Below are 17,406 nucleotides of genomic sequence, written 5' to 3' on the forward strand. Positions count from 1 at the left end.
CCAGTCCATTTGTTCTGGCGAGGAGGGCCGGAGGCTCTAGTGGTCAGCAGCCGGTGAAGAAGAGAGGGCTGCGTAAGAGAGAAAGGGTTCTGCTCTCAGATGAGGTCATGTGCAGTAAGGAGAGCGCAAAGCATTGTGGGAGGGGAAGTGGTGGGGTGCACCTTGGAGAAAGCAGTCTGGTGGGGGTGAGTGTACATCGGCTTCCCGTCTTCAGTGTTGCTGAAATAAGAAGAATGACACACTTGAACAACACGAGAACGGGGCCTTCTCTGCAGTGGCTCCCAATCTGTGGAATGCTCTCCGCAGGGAAGTTCGCCTGGCGCCTTCATTATACACCTTTAGGCAGCAGGCCAAAGTGTTCCTTTTTAACCAGGCCTTTGGTTGATTTGATTGACATCCTATGGCCTTTTAAAATGTGGGGATTTTGGGGGGGGTATTGAGTTGTTGCTCTTTTTTATTATATATTTTGTGGTTTTATTTTTTGATTTTGTTCTGTAAACTGCCCTGAGACCTCCGGGTAGAAGGTGGTATATAAATTCTAATAATAATAATAATAATAATAATAATAATAATAATAATAATAATAAATGATTAATATTGCATGCAAACAGCCTGGGTGTTGTTAGTGCCAGGGTAGCTCTCTCCAGCAAGCATAGTCAAGGTTGATGGGAGTTGTGGTCCAGCAAAATCCAGAGGGCACTCCGTTGGCTCCCTATGTATTAGCGGAAAAGCATAGAAATAAGAGTACATATTTTGCTAGCCTACGCCTGTTTGTATGGTGTCCCACCTTCTCAGTCCTCAACACGTTCAAACAATAAATACAAAGTTTGTGTGCGTAAAGCCTAATAATCTTAAGAAGGTGGTTAGTTTGTGACCCTCCAGGTCTTCCTGGACTACAGCTTCCATCTTCCCTGACAATTTGTCATGCTGTCTGCAGCCAAAGGCAGAGTCCAACAACATCTGGAGAACTACAGAGTAGCCACCCCGTCTTGTCAGACTTTCAGGGAGTAGGACAGAGCCGCTCATAAACTGGGCACTAGGTGGCAGAGTTTCCTAACTTCCCAAAGGATAATTGGATCCAACATTTAGGTTAGGAAAAGATGGGCTTGTGTGGGAATTTGCTACAGAAGAGAAGGGAGCTGGACGAAAAGTAACATCTCAAGACTGACCAGTACATTCTTTTTGCTTCCTAGTTTGCAGCAAAAGTGGGAGTGCTCAGTTATCCATTCTTCCATCTGCCTTGGAGGTCATTGTGACTTATAGTCAGCACAAACACATTTTTTTGACAGGTGGAGCTTGTAAAGGTGCAATTACCATATTTTTCGCCCCATAGGACGCACCGGCCCATAGGACGCATCAAGTTTTTTGGGGGGGAAATAAAGAAAAAAAATTATTTCCCCCCCAGGCGCTTGTGGGGCCGGCAGCGGGGAGAAGCGCTCTTCTCCCCGCAGTCCGCCTTCAGACCAGGTCCGGGGACAGCGGGAAGACGTGCTGCGTCTCCCAGCTGTCCCCGGAGCTTGTGGGGCTGGCGGCGGGGTCTCCCCGCCATCAGCCTCCAAACCACTTCGGGAGACAGCGGGATGGCGGCGTTCCGCCTGCCTCTGTCCCCCGACCTTGTGGGGCTGGCGCTGGGGCTCTCCTGAAGCCTGGAGAGCGAGATGGGTCAGTGCCCCTCTCGCTCTCCTGGCTTCAGTGAAAGCCTGCATTCGCCCCATAAGACGCACACACATTTCCCCTTCATTTTTGGAGGGGAAAAAGTGCGTCCTATAGGGTGAAAAATATGGTAATATCTCACCTTGCACTACATTTCTGTTCCAGCTTTTTCACATATGCTGGCCAAATGGAAAGCAAAAACTCTCCAAGTTATTCTTTTAACCCAAGACTTCAGAGCACCCTTTGTTACCGATGCGTGGAACAAACTGTTTCTTCAGTGTGTTGTATAATCCACAGGCCAAGCTGAAAGTGCAAAGTCCTAGCTGTCCTGCCAGTGGCTTGAAGTAATAAGTTCCACTCCCAGCTATTCTTCAAATCTCAGCTTTGAAAAGCCCACATCTGATGCCTCCAACCAGAATGTAAGATGCAAAGAATGTGGTGTCATAACCAGGTTGCCCACAGGACAACTAACTCTGAAATATTGCAGCAAATGAGCAGGAGTGAGGACAAGGTTTGCTGGCCTCAGGCCCCAAAGTGACCTTTGGGGACTTGATAATGCCTGCCTTGCAAGAGAAGCAGGGATTAGAAGAAGCCCCAGATTCTTTTAAAGTCCCAGCTAGAGAAGGTTTTCTGCTTCTCCCACTCACGGCTTTGAAGGGCTGCCTTTTGAAAGTGCTGGAATACCCACCCATATAGTGTCTCTCCTAAGCCAAGGGACCCCTACTGAGGGAAGTGCTTTTGCCCCCAGCAGTGATTTTAGCCTGGTTCCAGTCAAATTTAGCTTGCATAGTCTCCTAAGACAGACAGGTGCCAACAACCAACCAATAGCAGCTTGGTCGAGGCAGTGTTTTAGATTATTTTGAAGGGGAAAGGTTTAAGTGTGCACACACAGCACTATGGCCATAGCAGCATTAAATGTTGGAAACTGCGGCATTTGCTTTGAAGTTTAAAAAGGTGGAGAGATTCAGTAATTCATTTCCCATGTCATGTCCATTTTAGGCCTCGAGGGGCAAAATTGGTCATCACACCAGTACAAGAAACTAGAGTGGAATCTACACACATATACAAAATGCCATGAAAATGATTTTTTAAAAAACGTTTTGAAAAATACATTGAATTTGGCATAGCTCACTGTCACCATCTAGTGTCACATTCGTGTATTGCACATCACAACACATTTAAAACATTTTATTTGCAGCTGTGTAGCTGAATCCTTGGAGAAGCATTAAAAACGCCAAGATTAAAAGTGGGCACCGAAGTTCCTTCCCCCTTCTCTCTCTGCATCTCTTTTTCCTTTTGTGTGTTGTCTATTAGATTGTAAGCGAGTGGGCAGGGACTATCTTAACTATTTATTAATGAAGGGTGGTATAGAAATTCTTTTGAATAGCAGCTACAGCAGCATATGGGTAAAATGAGACTTAACCCTTTCCTCCCACGCCATGCCGCCCCTGAATACTCAAGGCAGCTGCATTCTTGTGCCAAATAGCAGCTGTGGTGGGGAAAGAGAGTTTTGCTTGGTGCAAGAGGAAGGGTTAAGCTCTTCCTCCCAGGTCACACTGGCTGTGAACCTGACACACACCCTCCCCATGACTGCTATTCAGAGTTTTAAACAGACCCTCACATTGCTGTACGACGACACAACATGTAGCTTGGCCCAAAGGCTCAGATAGCTCTCCAGAACTTCTGAGGAATTTAACTCCTGATCTTTCACCAGTTGATGAGAGCTGGAATCCAACAACATCTGGAGGGGATCCCATTGATTTCCCCTGGGATCTGTGGACCTCGGTAGTGTATTTAATCCTGTGGAGGATGAGGAAACACAGGCTGCATATACAATACAAGCTGCACTCAAAGCACACAACTTCCCCCAGTGGTTCCTGAGAACTGTGATCTGTTAAAGGTGCTGAGAACTCTAGCATTTTAATTGACTGACTGACTGACTGATTGATTGATTGATTGATTGATTGATTGATTGATTGATTTGATTTATTATATTTCTATGCTGCTTTTTATTCAAATGAATCCCAAAGTGGCATGCAAACAGTAACGTGACAGAGCAGAACAGAACATCACAAATACAGCATAAACCCTATAGAACAATTAACAAGCCATCAGTGGAACAATTATAATCTATAAAACACTGTTAGCAAAGCAACAACTAAAAAAATCACATCACAATTAAAGAAAAAGCTCTAAGGGTAACAAACCAACACGGCATTTTTATAATCTATAAAACAATATTAACAACAGCAACAAAACAGCAACCAAAAGATAAGCTAAGTTCATACACACATTCTCCACCGGAGTTCCCAGGATTCTTAGACACGCTGTGACCATATTTCTAATGTTTTGGAACCCTCAGACTACACATAGCAGGAACCTGAAGCCCCCCAGAACCAAGGTCAGCTGGGGAGGGGGCGTGTTTATGCCTTAGGTGAACACCACACATTGGGTGCAGAAACAGGTGGGTATTCTCAATTGCTGGATTAGAGACAGAAGAAATTCCTTTGGAACAGCAGACTGGCTCATAGTGCCTTCAGATTTCAAGAGAGCCTTGTCTGCTTTTGCGGAGAGATCGTTTATTCAGCGGCTATTGGGTTTCCTCTAAGCAAAGTTACGTGGAAGCTGCTTTTATTGGCCACCAGTAAGAGGAATTTGGGCTTTAATTCGCACTTAAGCGGTCAACTTGCACTTGCACCAAACCACTTCAGATTGTTCGTGTAATAGACTGCTCCCCCTTGAAGATTCCTATATACCAGAGGTGGGGGGGCTTTTTTCGTCCCAAGAACCACTTTCTCTGCAGGGCAACCTTCCATCATGCTACAGGTGGGTGGGGCCAGTGGAAAAAGTGGGTGGAGCAATGAATGTAAATTTAATAAATAAAAACAAACAGCCAGGCAAAAACATGCAGGGGGGAAGGACAAGTGCATAGTGTGTCATGAGGATAGTTGTGAGGGCCGGATAGAAAGTCCTGAAGGGCCACATTGTTCCCCAAGGCTGGAGGTTCCCCACCCCTGCTATGCACAGAGAGATAGGAAGGCACACACTGGCCTTCCTGCCGCTTTCTGCCTCCCAGAAATAATCAAAGCAAGGAGGATGCTCTCCTGGCCCCATCCATCGGCTCCTTCCTGACATGACATCAGCTGCCAGTTACCTTGTGTTTGCAAAGGGGAAGGGGGTACAATCTGGCTCCTGCTATTGACCAGGACCCTTGAGGCTTCTGGGAGGCTGCACATGGGCGTAAGCAGGATTTTTGTTGGGGGTGGGACAAGACTTGGTTGGGGGGCAGAACTCTTGTGATTGCTCACTTAAGTATTTCTATTCTTTTACTTGATCAAGGGGGTCTGACTCTGCCCTTGAAGCTGCACACCCTGGCCTCTTAAGCAAGAGAGGGAGTGACCTGGCTCTATCCATAAGGCAGTGGAAGAACAACTGTGCTTGTTTTCCTCTCCCCTCCGCATCCCTTCCCTTTTTTCCTTTTGCATTGTGTCTTGGGTGATCTTGTGTCCTGCTTCAGATAGGACGGTCCTCCGATGGCGTCCTCTAGTTCAGGGTCCAGGAAGCTTTGGCCCTCCAGATGTTGCTGAAGCACATTTCTCATCAACCCCAGCCAGCATGGCCGGTAATCGAGGTTGATAGTTCAACAACATCTGGAGGGCCACAGGTCCCCCACCTTTGCTCTCGTTGAAGGGCTGTCCAGTCCAAGGGTGGGGTGGGTGAAGCTTTGTAAGAAGAAGAAGCGAAGTAATGGCCTTCAGGTTGCTCATTAGCAGTTAGGATCTGGGCAGTCACAGAACTCACAGCCTTCCCCACCAGGGTGAGAAGTATTGCATTTTTAGTTAATAATGTTCAGGAAAACTCCAGGCCAACAAACATTTTTCTCGATGCAGGAACATCTTCCGTAAGGCAGAACATTCACATCACCTGAATGTGTGTGTGTGTGAGGAAGAGAGAGCGCTTTGTGCTTAAACAAATCCAGAGTGCTTTCTGAGCAGCCTTGCTCTGAGAAACTTCAAGCCCTTCGGATGATCGTGAGCCCAGTGTTGTTATTTCAGCACCGCAGAAGTTCACCTTTCTGTTTGCCTTTTGCCGGAGAAGGGGTTCCAACGGATTGGAGTCTGTGTTTATCTGGGAACGAGTTGAGAGGGTTTGGAAAGAGTTGAAAGGAAACTCAGGCTACATGGTTCTCAACCCCTTTGGGAAGAAGCGTTTGAACTGTAATCCTGAGGCAGGGATGGGCCTGGGGTTTCACGTTTCTCTTCAGTTTGCATCTGTGGAGCCGACTTGTTTGGAGAGGTGCTCTGACAGGAAACGGAGGAGGCGCAGCTGATGGTACCACACAACTCTCTGGAGACAGCAGCCCTGACTGACCAGCATCCTCTAGGATTTGAAGGCAGCAGAGCCACCCTGTTTGCCTTGCAGAGAATGCAGAACTGGCTCCTGCCCCTAGGAATTGCCTGAAGAGGAAAAGGCAGGGATGCATTAATCATGTTTAGAATGGATTTAAGGGGGCTGGGGGTAAAACAGTGGTTCCCAATTAAGTTTTGTTAACTTCCAGGATTGTGCCCTTGTGCGTGAATAGGACACATCCCTTGTTTTGGATTGTACTGCTCAAACATAGGCAGTGGAATCCAGTATAAAAGTTGGTGCCCTGAGGTTTTCACCAAAACTAATGAACAAGGTGCTAGTCCTTATGCTGGAAAGATAAATTGAGTGGGGGGGGGGGGACGACAAAAAATGTCCCCAGTGAAATCTCAGTAGCTGGGATGGGGTTGAGGAGGAACACCAGATGCACGGGCTGTGCTTTAATGCTCTGTGTAGTCCAGCCCACCACTGCCAAAAAAAGAGAGATTTTGAGAACAGCTAACAGGCTGCAGTACACAAGAAGGCAGTAAAAGTCTCAGTGGACTTTAAATAAATAATATGTGGAGAAGCCGAGTGAAAGAAGAGAGTTCCAGAACAGACAAATGAAGGATACAGAAGAGTCAAGGCAAGTTAGCATTGTTAATTCAGAGTTTTTCAAGAAATACCAAAGGTCATATCCACATCAGACATCACTTGCTGGAGGCCTTGTAACAGAGGGTCCAGTTTGTGGGGATGGGCTAGCACTGGATTTTCATGTGCCCAGCAAGGATTTGGCCCAGAAGCCATACAAGGACCATCAACTCCATTGAATCTGTGGACTGGGGAAGGAACTGCTCATTTAAAGCTCATGGCTTACCCCCAAAGAATCATGGGAACTGTTGTTTGTTACGGTTGTTGGTTCTTTTGAGCTACATTCCCACTATACGGAATTTGACAACTGGACAGCGTAAATGGATTCTTCGTGCCCTTACTATGGCCAACTGTTCTTTTACAAAATTCATAAAATAAAATAAATCAAAGTATGGTTTCTGGGAATTGTACTTCTGTGAGGGTTAAACTATAGCTCCCAGAATTCTTTGAGGGAAGCCAGGATTCTTAAAGTGGTATAAATGTGCTTTAAATGACTGGTGTGTATTTGGTCACAGCAGAAATAATGGCAATGAGTGGGAGAAGGCAGGATGCACAGAATGGTGGGAGCAGAAATGTATTGCTCCATTTTTATTTTTAGAGAATCTTAGAATGTCAATAATTGGAAGTCACCTCAGAGATCATCTACTCTTTCTTCTTCTTTGGCGATCACTCACAGCCGAGTAAGATTGTCTTCCATGAACCCGGTCTTAAAAGTGAGTCCGTAAGTGATTGTGGAGGCCAATTCTGGATCCACACGTCCTTCCACAGTGGGGACATAGGTTTTTGGACGGGAGTTGATCACAGTGAGGGTTTGCCAAGTGTGCCTTCCTCTTAGCACGTTTCTCCCTTTTGTCCTGAGTTCGAGCGCCTTCACCTTTGGTAAAGGCTGTTCTCTAATCGGAGCGCTCACAGGCCAGTGTTTCCCAATTGTCGGTGTTTATACTACATTTTTTTTAGATTTGCCTTGAGAGAATCTTTAAACCTCTTTTGTTGACCACCAACATTAGGCTTTCCATTTTTAAGTTTGGAATAGAGTAGTTGCTTTGGAAGATGATAACCTGGCATCCACACAACATGACCAGTCCAACGAAGTTGATGTTGAAGAATCATTGTTTTGATACTGATGATCTTTGCTTCTTCCAGTCGCCTTCTCAATCTGGCCCACAGACGGTTCGGGAATCAGCGTGTTTTTACATGAGTAGAATGTTGTGCTTTTATTTAAAATGCATCTCTGGGTTATTTGTGGGGCATAGGAATTTGCTCTTTCTTCTTCTTCAAAATATAGTCCGGCCCCCCACATGGTCTGAGGGATGGTGGACCGGCCCATGGCTGAAAAGGTTGCTGACCCCTGATACTCCAACCCTCGACTCAGTACAGGATCTACAAGGCAGGAGGCAACTGCAGCAGGGGCAGGGGGCGGCTGGTACCCACTGCAGCTGGTAGGGTGAAAGGCAGGGAGCCGAACCATAGGTGGCGCTGGTGCCAATGGCACACAGAGCCCACTAATTCTAGTTTTGTCTCTTCCTCCCTCATGAGAACACGGAGGCTAGGGAGGAGGCAGCTGACAGTCGAGGAGACCATCAGTAGGTGGAGCCAGAGCCAATAACAGGCAAAGCCAACTCATTCTGGTTTGGTCCGCATCCTCTGGCCTAGATGGAAGGATGGAAGGAAAAGGGTGGACAGTGGAGGGTTGGCTAAGGGCAGACTGGAACTGGTGGGGCACCAGGGACAGTGCCCATAGGCGCCGACTCCATGGGGCTTGAGGGGGCCTGGGCCCCCTCAAAAATTCGTTTGGGGGGGCTCCGCCCCCCCAATAATCTCCGGCGCCCCTCCAGCAGAGCGCCATCACCGCCCCTCCCCCAGCCCAAAATGCACAGGGAGGGGCGGGCTGCATGCCTCCTGCCCTCCCTCCCGAGCAAAAGCTCCACCCAATTTCCTTTGGAGCTGATTAATAGGCACAGCACGCTCTCCCCTATTCGCTCACGAGGAGGCGGTGCCACTTTATTTGCATATTCATGAGCTTATTTATTATTCATGAGCTTTCCCGGGCCCCCCCAATATTTTTTATAAGTCCACGTCCCTGACAGTGCCCCATTTGCCTTAATGGACTTACACTACACTGAGCTTACAACCCCCAAATAAAGCGTTAGAGAAGCGCGCGTAAAAGAGACACACACAACTGCAAGGGGGAAAGGCGCGCGCGGGGGGGATAATCCCCAAATCACTTTATTGCCCCCAAATCGTGAGGATGAGGCTGCAATCCAGCACACGTGTACCCGGGGTGCAAATCTCACGGAACTCAGGGGGGCTTGCTTCCGAGTAGATACGATCGTGCAATAACAATGCTTTTAGCCTGGCGTCTGGGGGGAAAATGCAAACTATTGTAAAGGGAGAATATGTTGTACTCCATCCAGTTACGCACACTTTCAGTAGGAATTGCTTTTAAGGGGAGGCGTCGGAAGAAGAGGGGAGACCTCCTTGAACCCTCGCAGCAGAAGAGGAAAAGACTCCGTCTCGCTCGAGTCCTGAACGAACAAGTTGCGGATCCAACTCCAGGCTCCGCGTTGGCGGAGGGACAAGGCGCTGGAGGCGCTAGGGCCGCGCGGTGGCCGGGAAGCCGGAATGGCCATGCAGGCAACCGAGGGGAGGGACGCGAATGTGAGCAGCCGAAACCGCTAGATCCAACCCATCCCAAGCGCCGCCGCCGCCGGACATTCCCACTGGCGGCGCCCCGGAGCCCAGAGCTCCCCTCCGGCCATGCAGCGCGCAGCCCCGGGCAGCGGGCAGGCGCCGGACGCAGCCGAGCTTCGGGCAGACGGCCGCGCTCCTCGGCCGTTGCTCCCTTCGAGGGAGGTGTGACGGGCGGGAAGAGCCCCCGGGCCGGATCCGGGGCTCGGCGGACGCCCTCCCGGTTCATGTCAGCGCGCCGCCGCCGCCGCCTGCGCTTCTGAAGCTGCGCCTTCCTCCTCCGAGCCGGGCGCCCCCTCGAGGGATCCTTGCGCGGCGCTCCGGGCCCCGACGGCTGTTGGGCTCCTCCCGGGCTGGGGACTGGACGCAGCCCGGCTAAGGATGGGCTGACAGGCTTGGGACGGTGCCGCTGCCGGGAGCCGTCGAGGATGCTCTGGCCGGCCGCGCTGCTCCTGCTGGCGGCGCTGTGGTGCTCCGGGGGAGCGCGCAGTTGCCCCGTCCAGCTGCGCGGCTGCAAGTGCGTGGGCGAGCGGGCCAAGGGGCTGGCGGCGGCCAGGAAGAGGGTGAGCTGCAGCGGCGAGGAGCTGGCTGAGCCGCCGGCGCCCCGGCTCTTGCCCAACAGCACCGTCACCCTGTGAGTAGCGCCGACGGGGACTGCGCGCGGGCGGGCGGCGGGCGGGCGTGAGATCTCACGGGGTGGGGTGGGCAGAGACCCCACCAGAATTGGCCCCGGCTCTGATCCCGGTGATGTCGCTCTGCACATGCTCAGAGGCTGCGCGTGTGCAAAGCGGAAAGGCTGTAGCGGAAAAGTCCGACATCTGTTTGCGGTGGTCAGTTGGGGAGCGTTTTGAACGCCCTCGGAGGTTATACTGCTTCCCATATCCAAAAATATTTAACCAGCTTTGTTACAATTTTCCTTTTGACTTAATTTCTTTTTTATTCATTTATTTTTAAACGAGTTTTTCTACAGAAAAGAAAAGACAAAACACACACACATCCTTTTGACTTAATTTCATTGGCTTAAATTGTCGCCGGATCTGTTTTTTGTTGTACATGAGTCTCTTAGAGTTACTTGTTGGGTGTGTTTTTTAAAGTGACTGATAAGTTTGGTAATAAAGTACATAGCAATGTAGAAATCCACACTTTTTGAAATCTGCAGTTCAAAAAAAATGAAATGAAAGAACCCAACTCCATCCCCTCCCTTTGACCTTAATCCTCCAATTATTATTACATTATTATTATTATTATTATTATTATTAGGAATTGGGGATAATCTCGGGAGACTTTCAGCTGATCCAGAAGCCCCAGTGTTTAGCTTCCACAAGATTTATTCAAAGTATAGCAAAGAGCAGCTGAGGGACATGCCATCTGAATGCTCAGGAGCATGGAGGGAGTGAAGATTGTGGTTACTGAATAATATTAATGGGACCACGCTTTATTTAGAAGTATTTATAGATCACAGTGGCCGGATAGGCATATGTGGGTACATTTGCACATGGCCAAAGCAGGGGGGGTGTTAAGGGGTGTCCTGGAGGCCTGAACATTAAAAGAAAAAAGAAGAAAAAACACTTACAGAATTACTGGGTGCACTGTGAGACCTCAGTCCCTCACCATCTTAACTTGCCTAGAGGCATCTGTACATTAAGGTTACCAGTCCCCCCCCCAATGAATCCGGGGACATTTTTCAACTTCAGGGGATTTTGTCAGGGGACTGATTTGTAAATCTGGGGACTGTCCCCAGGAAACGGGGACATCTGGTAACCTTACCGTACATACAGTGGTACCTCGGGTTACAAACACCTCGGGTTACAGACTCCACTAACCCGGAAGTAGTAACTTGGATTAAGAACTTTGCCCTAGGATAAGAACAGAAATCGCACGGCAGCAGCGGGAGGCCCCATAAACTAAAGTGGTACCTCAGGTTAAGAACAGTTTCAGGTTAAGAACAGACCTCCGGAACGAATTAAGTTCATAACCAGAGGTACCACTGTATGTATTAGTGTTGTTGTTGTTGTTTAGTCGTTTAGTCGTGTCCGACTTTTCGTGACCCCATGGACCAGAGCACACCAGGCACTCCTGTCTTCCACTGCCTCCCGCAGTTTGGTCAGACTCATGTTTGTAGCTTCGAGAACACTGTCCAACCATCTCATCCTCTGTCGTCCCCTTCTCCTTGTGCCCTCCATCTTTCCCAACATCAGGGTCTTTTCCAGGGAGTCTTCTCTTCTCATGAGGTGGCCAAAGTATTGGAGCCTCAGCTTCAGAATCTGTTCTTCCAGTGAGCACTCAGGGCTGATTTCCTTAAGAATGGATAGGTTTGATCTTCTTGCAGTCCATGGGACTCTCAAGATGGGACAGAACAGGTCACGCTTCCCTCAATTTGACTCGCCCCCTGCACACACACTTTGCCTTTCCAAGGCATCATGGTAAAAATGGGATCCAGTAGAATTAATCTGAGATTTGGAAAGCACCCTGCTCTTCTAAGGGAGGAAAATGCCACCCCCTTTGCCGCCACATGGCAGCGGTGCTTGTGTGTCAGTGAGTGCAGTGTAGATGAGTGAGTTCAGAGGCTTAATGGGTGCCATTGCGCCCAGGGGCACCACCTGTAAACTGAGATGCCCAGGTCCTTCGCTCCTTGCTGGCAGATGGAAACAACTTGAAACAGAGAGTTGAGTCTTGCAGCGCCTAGGCTTAAAAGTATCTGCTATTGAAATAACATACCAAAAATGCATTATAGTAGGGAAATCTGCTTTGCAAAAATGTGCACAATAGGCAAAATTGCACACACACAAATACGTTTATTAGGGGGGGAAATTCAGCTCCAACAGTGGCACATCCTTGGCTTTGCTAAGGGCAGAGTTTTACACCTCTGTGTCAGAGGCTGTTGGAAGCTGCAGGAGAGGAGAATGTCCTGCTCTCAGGTTTCCCACTGGGGCATCTGGAGAACAGGATTCTGGACTAGATGGGCCCCTGGCCTGATCCTGCAGGCTCTTCTTGTGTCTTGAAAGCAGGCACCCTGAAAGGTCTGTCTCTGTGCCATCGTCGTCCCCCAATCCCTCAACTAGATATATTCTCTCATTTTGTCAATTCCACAGCAGTCATATCAAATGTTAGTCATTGGCTGAGTATGCACCATACATTTAAAGGCTGTCGTTTATCCCTCACAGAGCCACAAATCGCTGCATGCTTAGCAAACTACAGTTTCCAGGACTCTTGGTGGAGTCAGATATGCTCAGTGCTATTTTTCTAGAAAAAGAGGTGCCAGAACTCACCACAAACATCTCCCCTGTTCTCTTAAAATGGCAATGGCACCCACCTGAGAGGTGCAGGAACTGAGTTCCTGTGAGTTCCCCCTGGGAAAAAGCTCTGGGTATGCTTTATATGTCTGGTGTGTATGCAGCCATGTTCAGAGTAGTCCCATTTGCCACATAGGTTCCTAATTCCATTTATTTCAGTGGTTCTGCTGTGAGGACGGGCTTGTTCAGGGGAATTTGTTTTAGGATTGCCATACGTCCTTAATTTCCTGGACATAGCTGGATATTTTGGCGAATTTCCTTAAAAATAGCTTTAAAATTTCAGAGAGAGGGAGAGGGAGAGAGAGAGCACAAAAAGGAAAACTCAACAGCTTCAGGCAAAACTAAAGCAAGCTCAACAATTTTGCCCAAAACAAACAACTTTTGTGTCCTTTTGAAATATGGCACCCCTAATTTATTTATTTGCGTTTATATCTCACATTTTCTCTAAGGAGCTCAAGATGGCGTACATGTCCCCCCCCCCCCTTTAATTCCCACAATCACCCTGTAGTTAGACAGAGTGGCAATGACTGGCCCAAGGTTGCCCAGTGAGTTTCATGGCTAAGTGAGCATTTGCACCCAGGTCTCTCAGGTCTGACACTCTGACCACTACATTGGTGCTTCTAGATGCTGTTGGACTACAACTCCCATCATCCCTGAGTACAGTGGTACCTCGGGTTAAGAACTTAATTCGTCCTGGAGGTCCGTTCTTAACCTGAAACCCTTTTTAACCTGAAGCACCACTTTAGCTAATGGGGCCACCGCGCCGCCGGAGAACGATTTCTGTTCTCATCCTGAAGCAAAGTTCTTAACCCGAGGCACTGTTTCTGGGTTAGCGGAGTCTGTAACCTGAAGCGGCTGTAACCCGAAGTACCCCTGTATTGGTTGTGCTGACTGAGGCTGATGGGATTTGGAGTGCAACAGCTTCTGGAGGGCTGCAGCTTTTTCTGTCAACTTTTAAAAAAGACATTTGGTTAATCTTTGCTGTCTCCGTTTTCTTGCTGCAGGAACTCCTTAAAAGTGTTTGATATTGCTAACTTGAGCGTATATTAGGTCCTCCAGCCTTTAAGCAATTGTGCTTTTGTTCTCTTTCTGTTACCATCCTAGTTAGCTGCCTTGAGACTCGTTGGAGAAATAGGTAGGAAATAGATTTTTATAAATAAATAAATACATTGGAGTCTTGGCAGCTGTCGCCAACGAGGCGTTTCACAATAGTCTAAAAAGATTTCTAAACCAACTCAATGCTCAACACGAACAATTCATTCCAAATGATCCAGCAATGCATATAAAGGTTTGAATGGAAGCACAGGAACTTATGAAATACAGTTCTGGAATCTTCCTTTCAACATGTGTGTCAGGAAGCCGTACTTTGTTTTTTCAGAGATTGGGAGCAGCCATTGCTTCTTTATCCCAGAATCCTAGGTGCGCATCGTGATTTTTGTACTGCCTGGGAGGGGCTCTGGTCTCATCCACACCCTCCATTTAAAGCATTCTTATGCCACTTTCAGCAGCCATGGCTTCCCCTAAAGTCTCCTGGGATCTGTCATTTGATAAGAGCCCTGGGAACTGGAGCTTTGTGAGGAGCCTTCTAACAGCGCCCTTAACAAATGATGTTGCAGCACAAATTCAAAGCACATTAAAATTAAGGTCCCCTCCATATGTCCTTTTTATTGTGCAGCTATGAAGGTTTGTGCTGATGATGGTACTGGGGCAATTCTATGCAAACCTGCTTTCAGTTCTGTTTGTACTTCCAGAAGTTTCAGCACAGGCATGCCTCATTTCCAACCAGTGCATGTTCCACAACTTCCGTTTGAAACCTTGAACTTTTCATGTTCTGCAGTGTTTTTATTTGGTTTCCTTTCCCCACTTTTGGTGCACCATATCTAGCATGAGTGGCCCACCAGGTGGCAATAATGGGGGAGGCATTGCAGTGGAACCGTGTGTGGACAGTCCAGTTTAAACCCGCCATGGTTGCGTCACTATTGCATCAGTGATATGTTGCAGAACACCCCCCCCCCCAAACCTCACCAGTCTGGAGGGAACCCTAAGTCGAGGGCTAGGAAATAGGATACAGTACTAAAGTTGTTGGGTTTTGCTTTTTAAAAAATTGTTTCCTACTGCTGTAGTTTTTTCTTATGTTGTCTTTGTTTTTATCATTTATTGTGTATTTAAACTGATGTAAAGCCATTTGGGAGGGACGCGGGTGGCGCTGTGGGTAAAAGCCTCAGCGCCTAGGGCTTGCCGATCGAAAGGTCAGCGGTTCGAATCCCCGTGGCGGGGTGCGCTCCCGTTGCTCGGTCCCAGCGCCTGCCAACCTAGCAGTTCGAAAGCACCCCCGGGTGCAAGTAGATAAATAGGGACCGCTTTCTAGCGGGAAGGTAAACGGCGTTTCCGTGTGCGGCTCTGGCTCGCCAGAGCAGCGATGTTACGCTGGCCACGTGACCCAGAAGTGTCTCCGGACAGCGCTGGCCCCCGGCCTCTTGAGTGAGATGGGCGCACAACCCCAGAGTCTGGCAAGACTGGCCCGTATGGGCAGGGGTACCTTTACCTTTACCTTAAAGCCATTTGGGGAGATGGATTCCAAGTGCTGCATATAAAAGTTTCAGGAAATAAATAATGAATAATTACAGTAACTGGGCAGTAAGGCTCCAATCCTAATCTCACTTGTATGGGGCTAAAACTGCACTGGATTCAATGGGACTTACTTCTTTGCAGCAGTCGTGGTTACAGGAGTGTGCTGTAAGACTGCAAGTGCCAGGAGCATGCACACAATTTGGCTGAGCTTAGATGTCACTCTTTTATGGCTTGAAATATATTCTGCCCCTCTTTGAAACTTGATGATTGCACGTAATGAAAATCAGAGATGATATCCAAAAACAGCAGTTGCTAACTTCTCACTTCCTCTTGCAAAAATGGGGAAGGTGGTGGAGTAGTCAACCAACCTTTTGTGCCAATTTTCCTTTAATGGAGGATGGAAAATTATGCCACTGTGTTCTTGCATGCTTATTTTCCAGTGTGTTCGCAAACTTCAGGGAAATATCAGAGTTGAATTTTGGCTCAACATTGGTGAACTCGGCGCGATGCACACAAAAATTAGTACCTTGCTCTCAGGACCAGGTCTTGTAAAGGGGTGGGTGGGGAGATGAAGGGAATAATTCCTAGCTTTCTGTTCTGCTAACGAGACTTCATGATTATATAGCAAATAGTGCAACAGTGCCACATATGTCCCCAGTCAAAGGCAGGCAGGCCATACTGAGTTCAGTAAGTCTTACTTTCAGAGACCTTAGTACTGTATAGGATTGCAACCTAAATATTACAGTATAGTTAAATTGATGAAGCTAGATCATCTAAAGGTCGTTTGGGAAAGCAGGGATGGGGAAACCTGTGGCCTTCCCTATTTTGCAACTAGGGATGGAGAAGCAACTCAATTCAGTTTGCACTTTCTGAGACACAGCTATCCTTCGGAATTCAAGTTTCTCTGGATTTTGCAATGCAGTTCTTCAGCCAAGTAATGTGCACAAAAATACTTGATGTGCTGGGGTAATATATGTGCATATATATGAGTGAAAACAACTGTCCAGGGTCTCGTTCCAAGAACGACGACAAAGACCCTTACATGTGAGTAAGATAAGAGACTTGGCACGACAAGAGTTCAACAATGACACCAGGGATTTGAGATTGGAAGAAAGCTTGAAAGTTGTACCAGCAACTGATCATGCTGCTCCCACCAACCTTTAAAGGTGAGATGGGCATGCTCACTCGAGAGACTCTCTCTCCCTATGAGACTGGTGCACATGGAGGCACATGCAGTACTTCTCCAAGGGGTGTGGGTCTGTTCCCAACGGGGCAGGCAGAACCAGGGGTGTCTTACCCATAGGGGCTAGTGGTGCAGGGCGCCAGGGAAGAGGCGGAGGCTAGACGTGGCGCCTCCTGGCATCAGCTTGCCGCCCTTGCCCGCCTTCACCATGCTGCACGGAAGCAGTGCTGCACCCGGAGCCTCCGTCTGCCGTGGCCACCGTGGCACGAAGTGGCCAGCTGAGCCGGGAAGTGCCACGTTCAGCCTCCACCTCTTCCCCACTGGAGGAGCCGCCCTCCAGCTGCTGCCCACCTCCTCCAGCCCTGCCGGCAGCGCTGTCCTCCCTAAAAAACTTTGGGAAATGGGGGGAGGCATGCGGGAGGGAGCTTTGCACCATGGCGCCAGATATGCTTAAGATGGCCCTGGGCAGGACCAGATTCTAGGCGACGGGAAGGGGAGCCTCTTCCTCCTTGCAATTGTCTTTTTTTATATATATATAAATTTTTATTAGGGTTTTTTCAATATTACAAAATGAAAAAGGAAAAAGGAAAAATACAAAATAAAAATAGTTAAAAACAAATCAATCTTTTCATCACTTATTTTTCATTTACTTGTTTCCCGGACCTCCTCATACCTCCCTTTTTTGTATTCCAGTTCAGCAGTTTCTTTCCCTCTTAATTTTATCCTGATCTTTAATCTTAAATTATTATGACATTAAATTTTTACTTATAAAAAACCATTTTTTCATATTCTTTTATACCATTACAGCTAGAAACCACTTAATTTCAATCCAACATCATTCTAACATTCATTAATTTTGCAATATTTCTGTAGATAGTCTTTAAATTTCTTCCAGTCTTCTTCCACCGACTCTTCTCCCTGGTCTCGGATTCTGCCACCTCCTTGCAATTGTCTAGCCTCCCCTCCTGACGGGACTGCTTTCCTCTCCCTAGTCTCTAAAGACAAAGGAGCAGGGACCCCATT

At 48.0% G+C, this 17,406-nt stretch overlaps 1 protein-coding gene across 1 annotated transcript in view; it reads left to right on the forward strand.

Moving 5' to 3' along the window:
* The first annotated feature begins 9,764 nt into the window (after positions 1-9,764).
* ADGRA2 (adhesion G protein-coupled receptor A2) overlaps positions 9,765-17,406 on the forward strand; it is a 123,166-nt gene continuing 115,524 nt past the window's right edge. The window contains exon 1 of the mRNA XM_028708517.2: positions 9,765-9,970. Coding sequence (XP_028564350.2) covers positions 9,765-9,970 — 206 coding nt within the window. The remainder of the gene's footprint in view (positions 9,971-17,406) is intronic.

This window comes from Podarcis muralis, chromosome 15 (genome assembly GCF_964188315.1).
Source record: "Podarcis muralis chromosome 15, rPodMur119.hap1.1, whole genome shotgun sequence".
NCBI classification, from domain to species: domain Eukaryota; kingdom Metazoa; phylum Chordata; class Lepidosauria; order Squamata; family Lacertidae; genus Podarcis; species Podarcis muralis.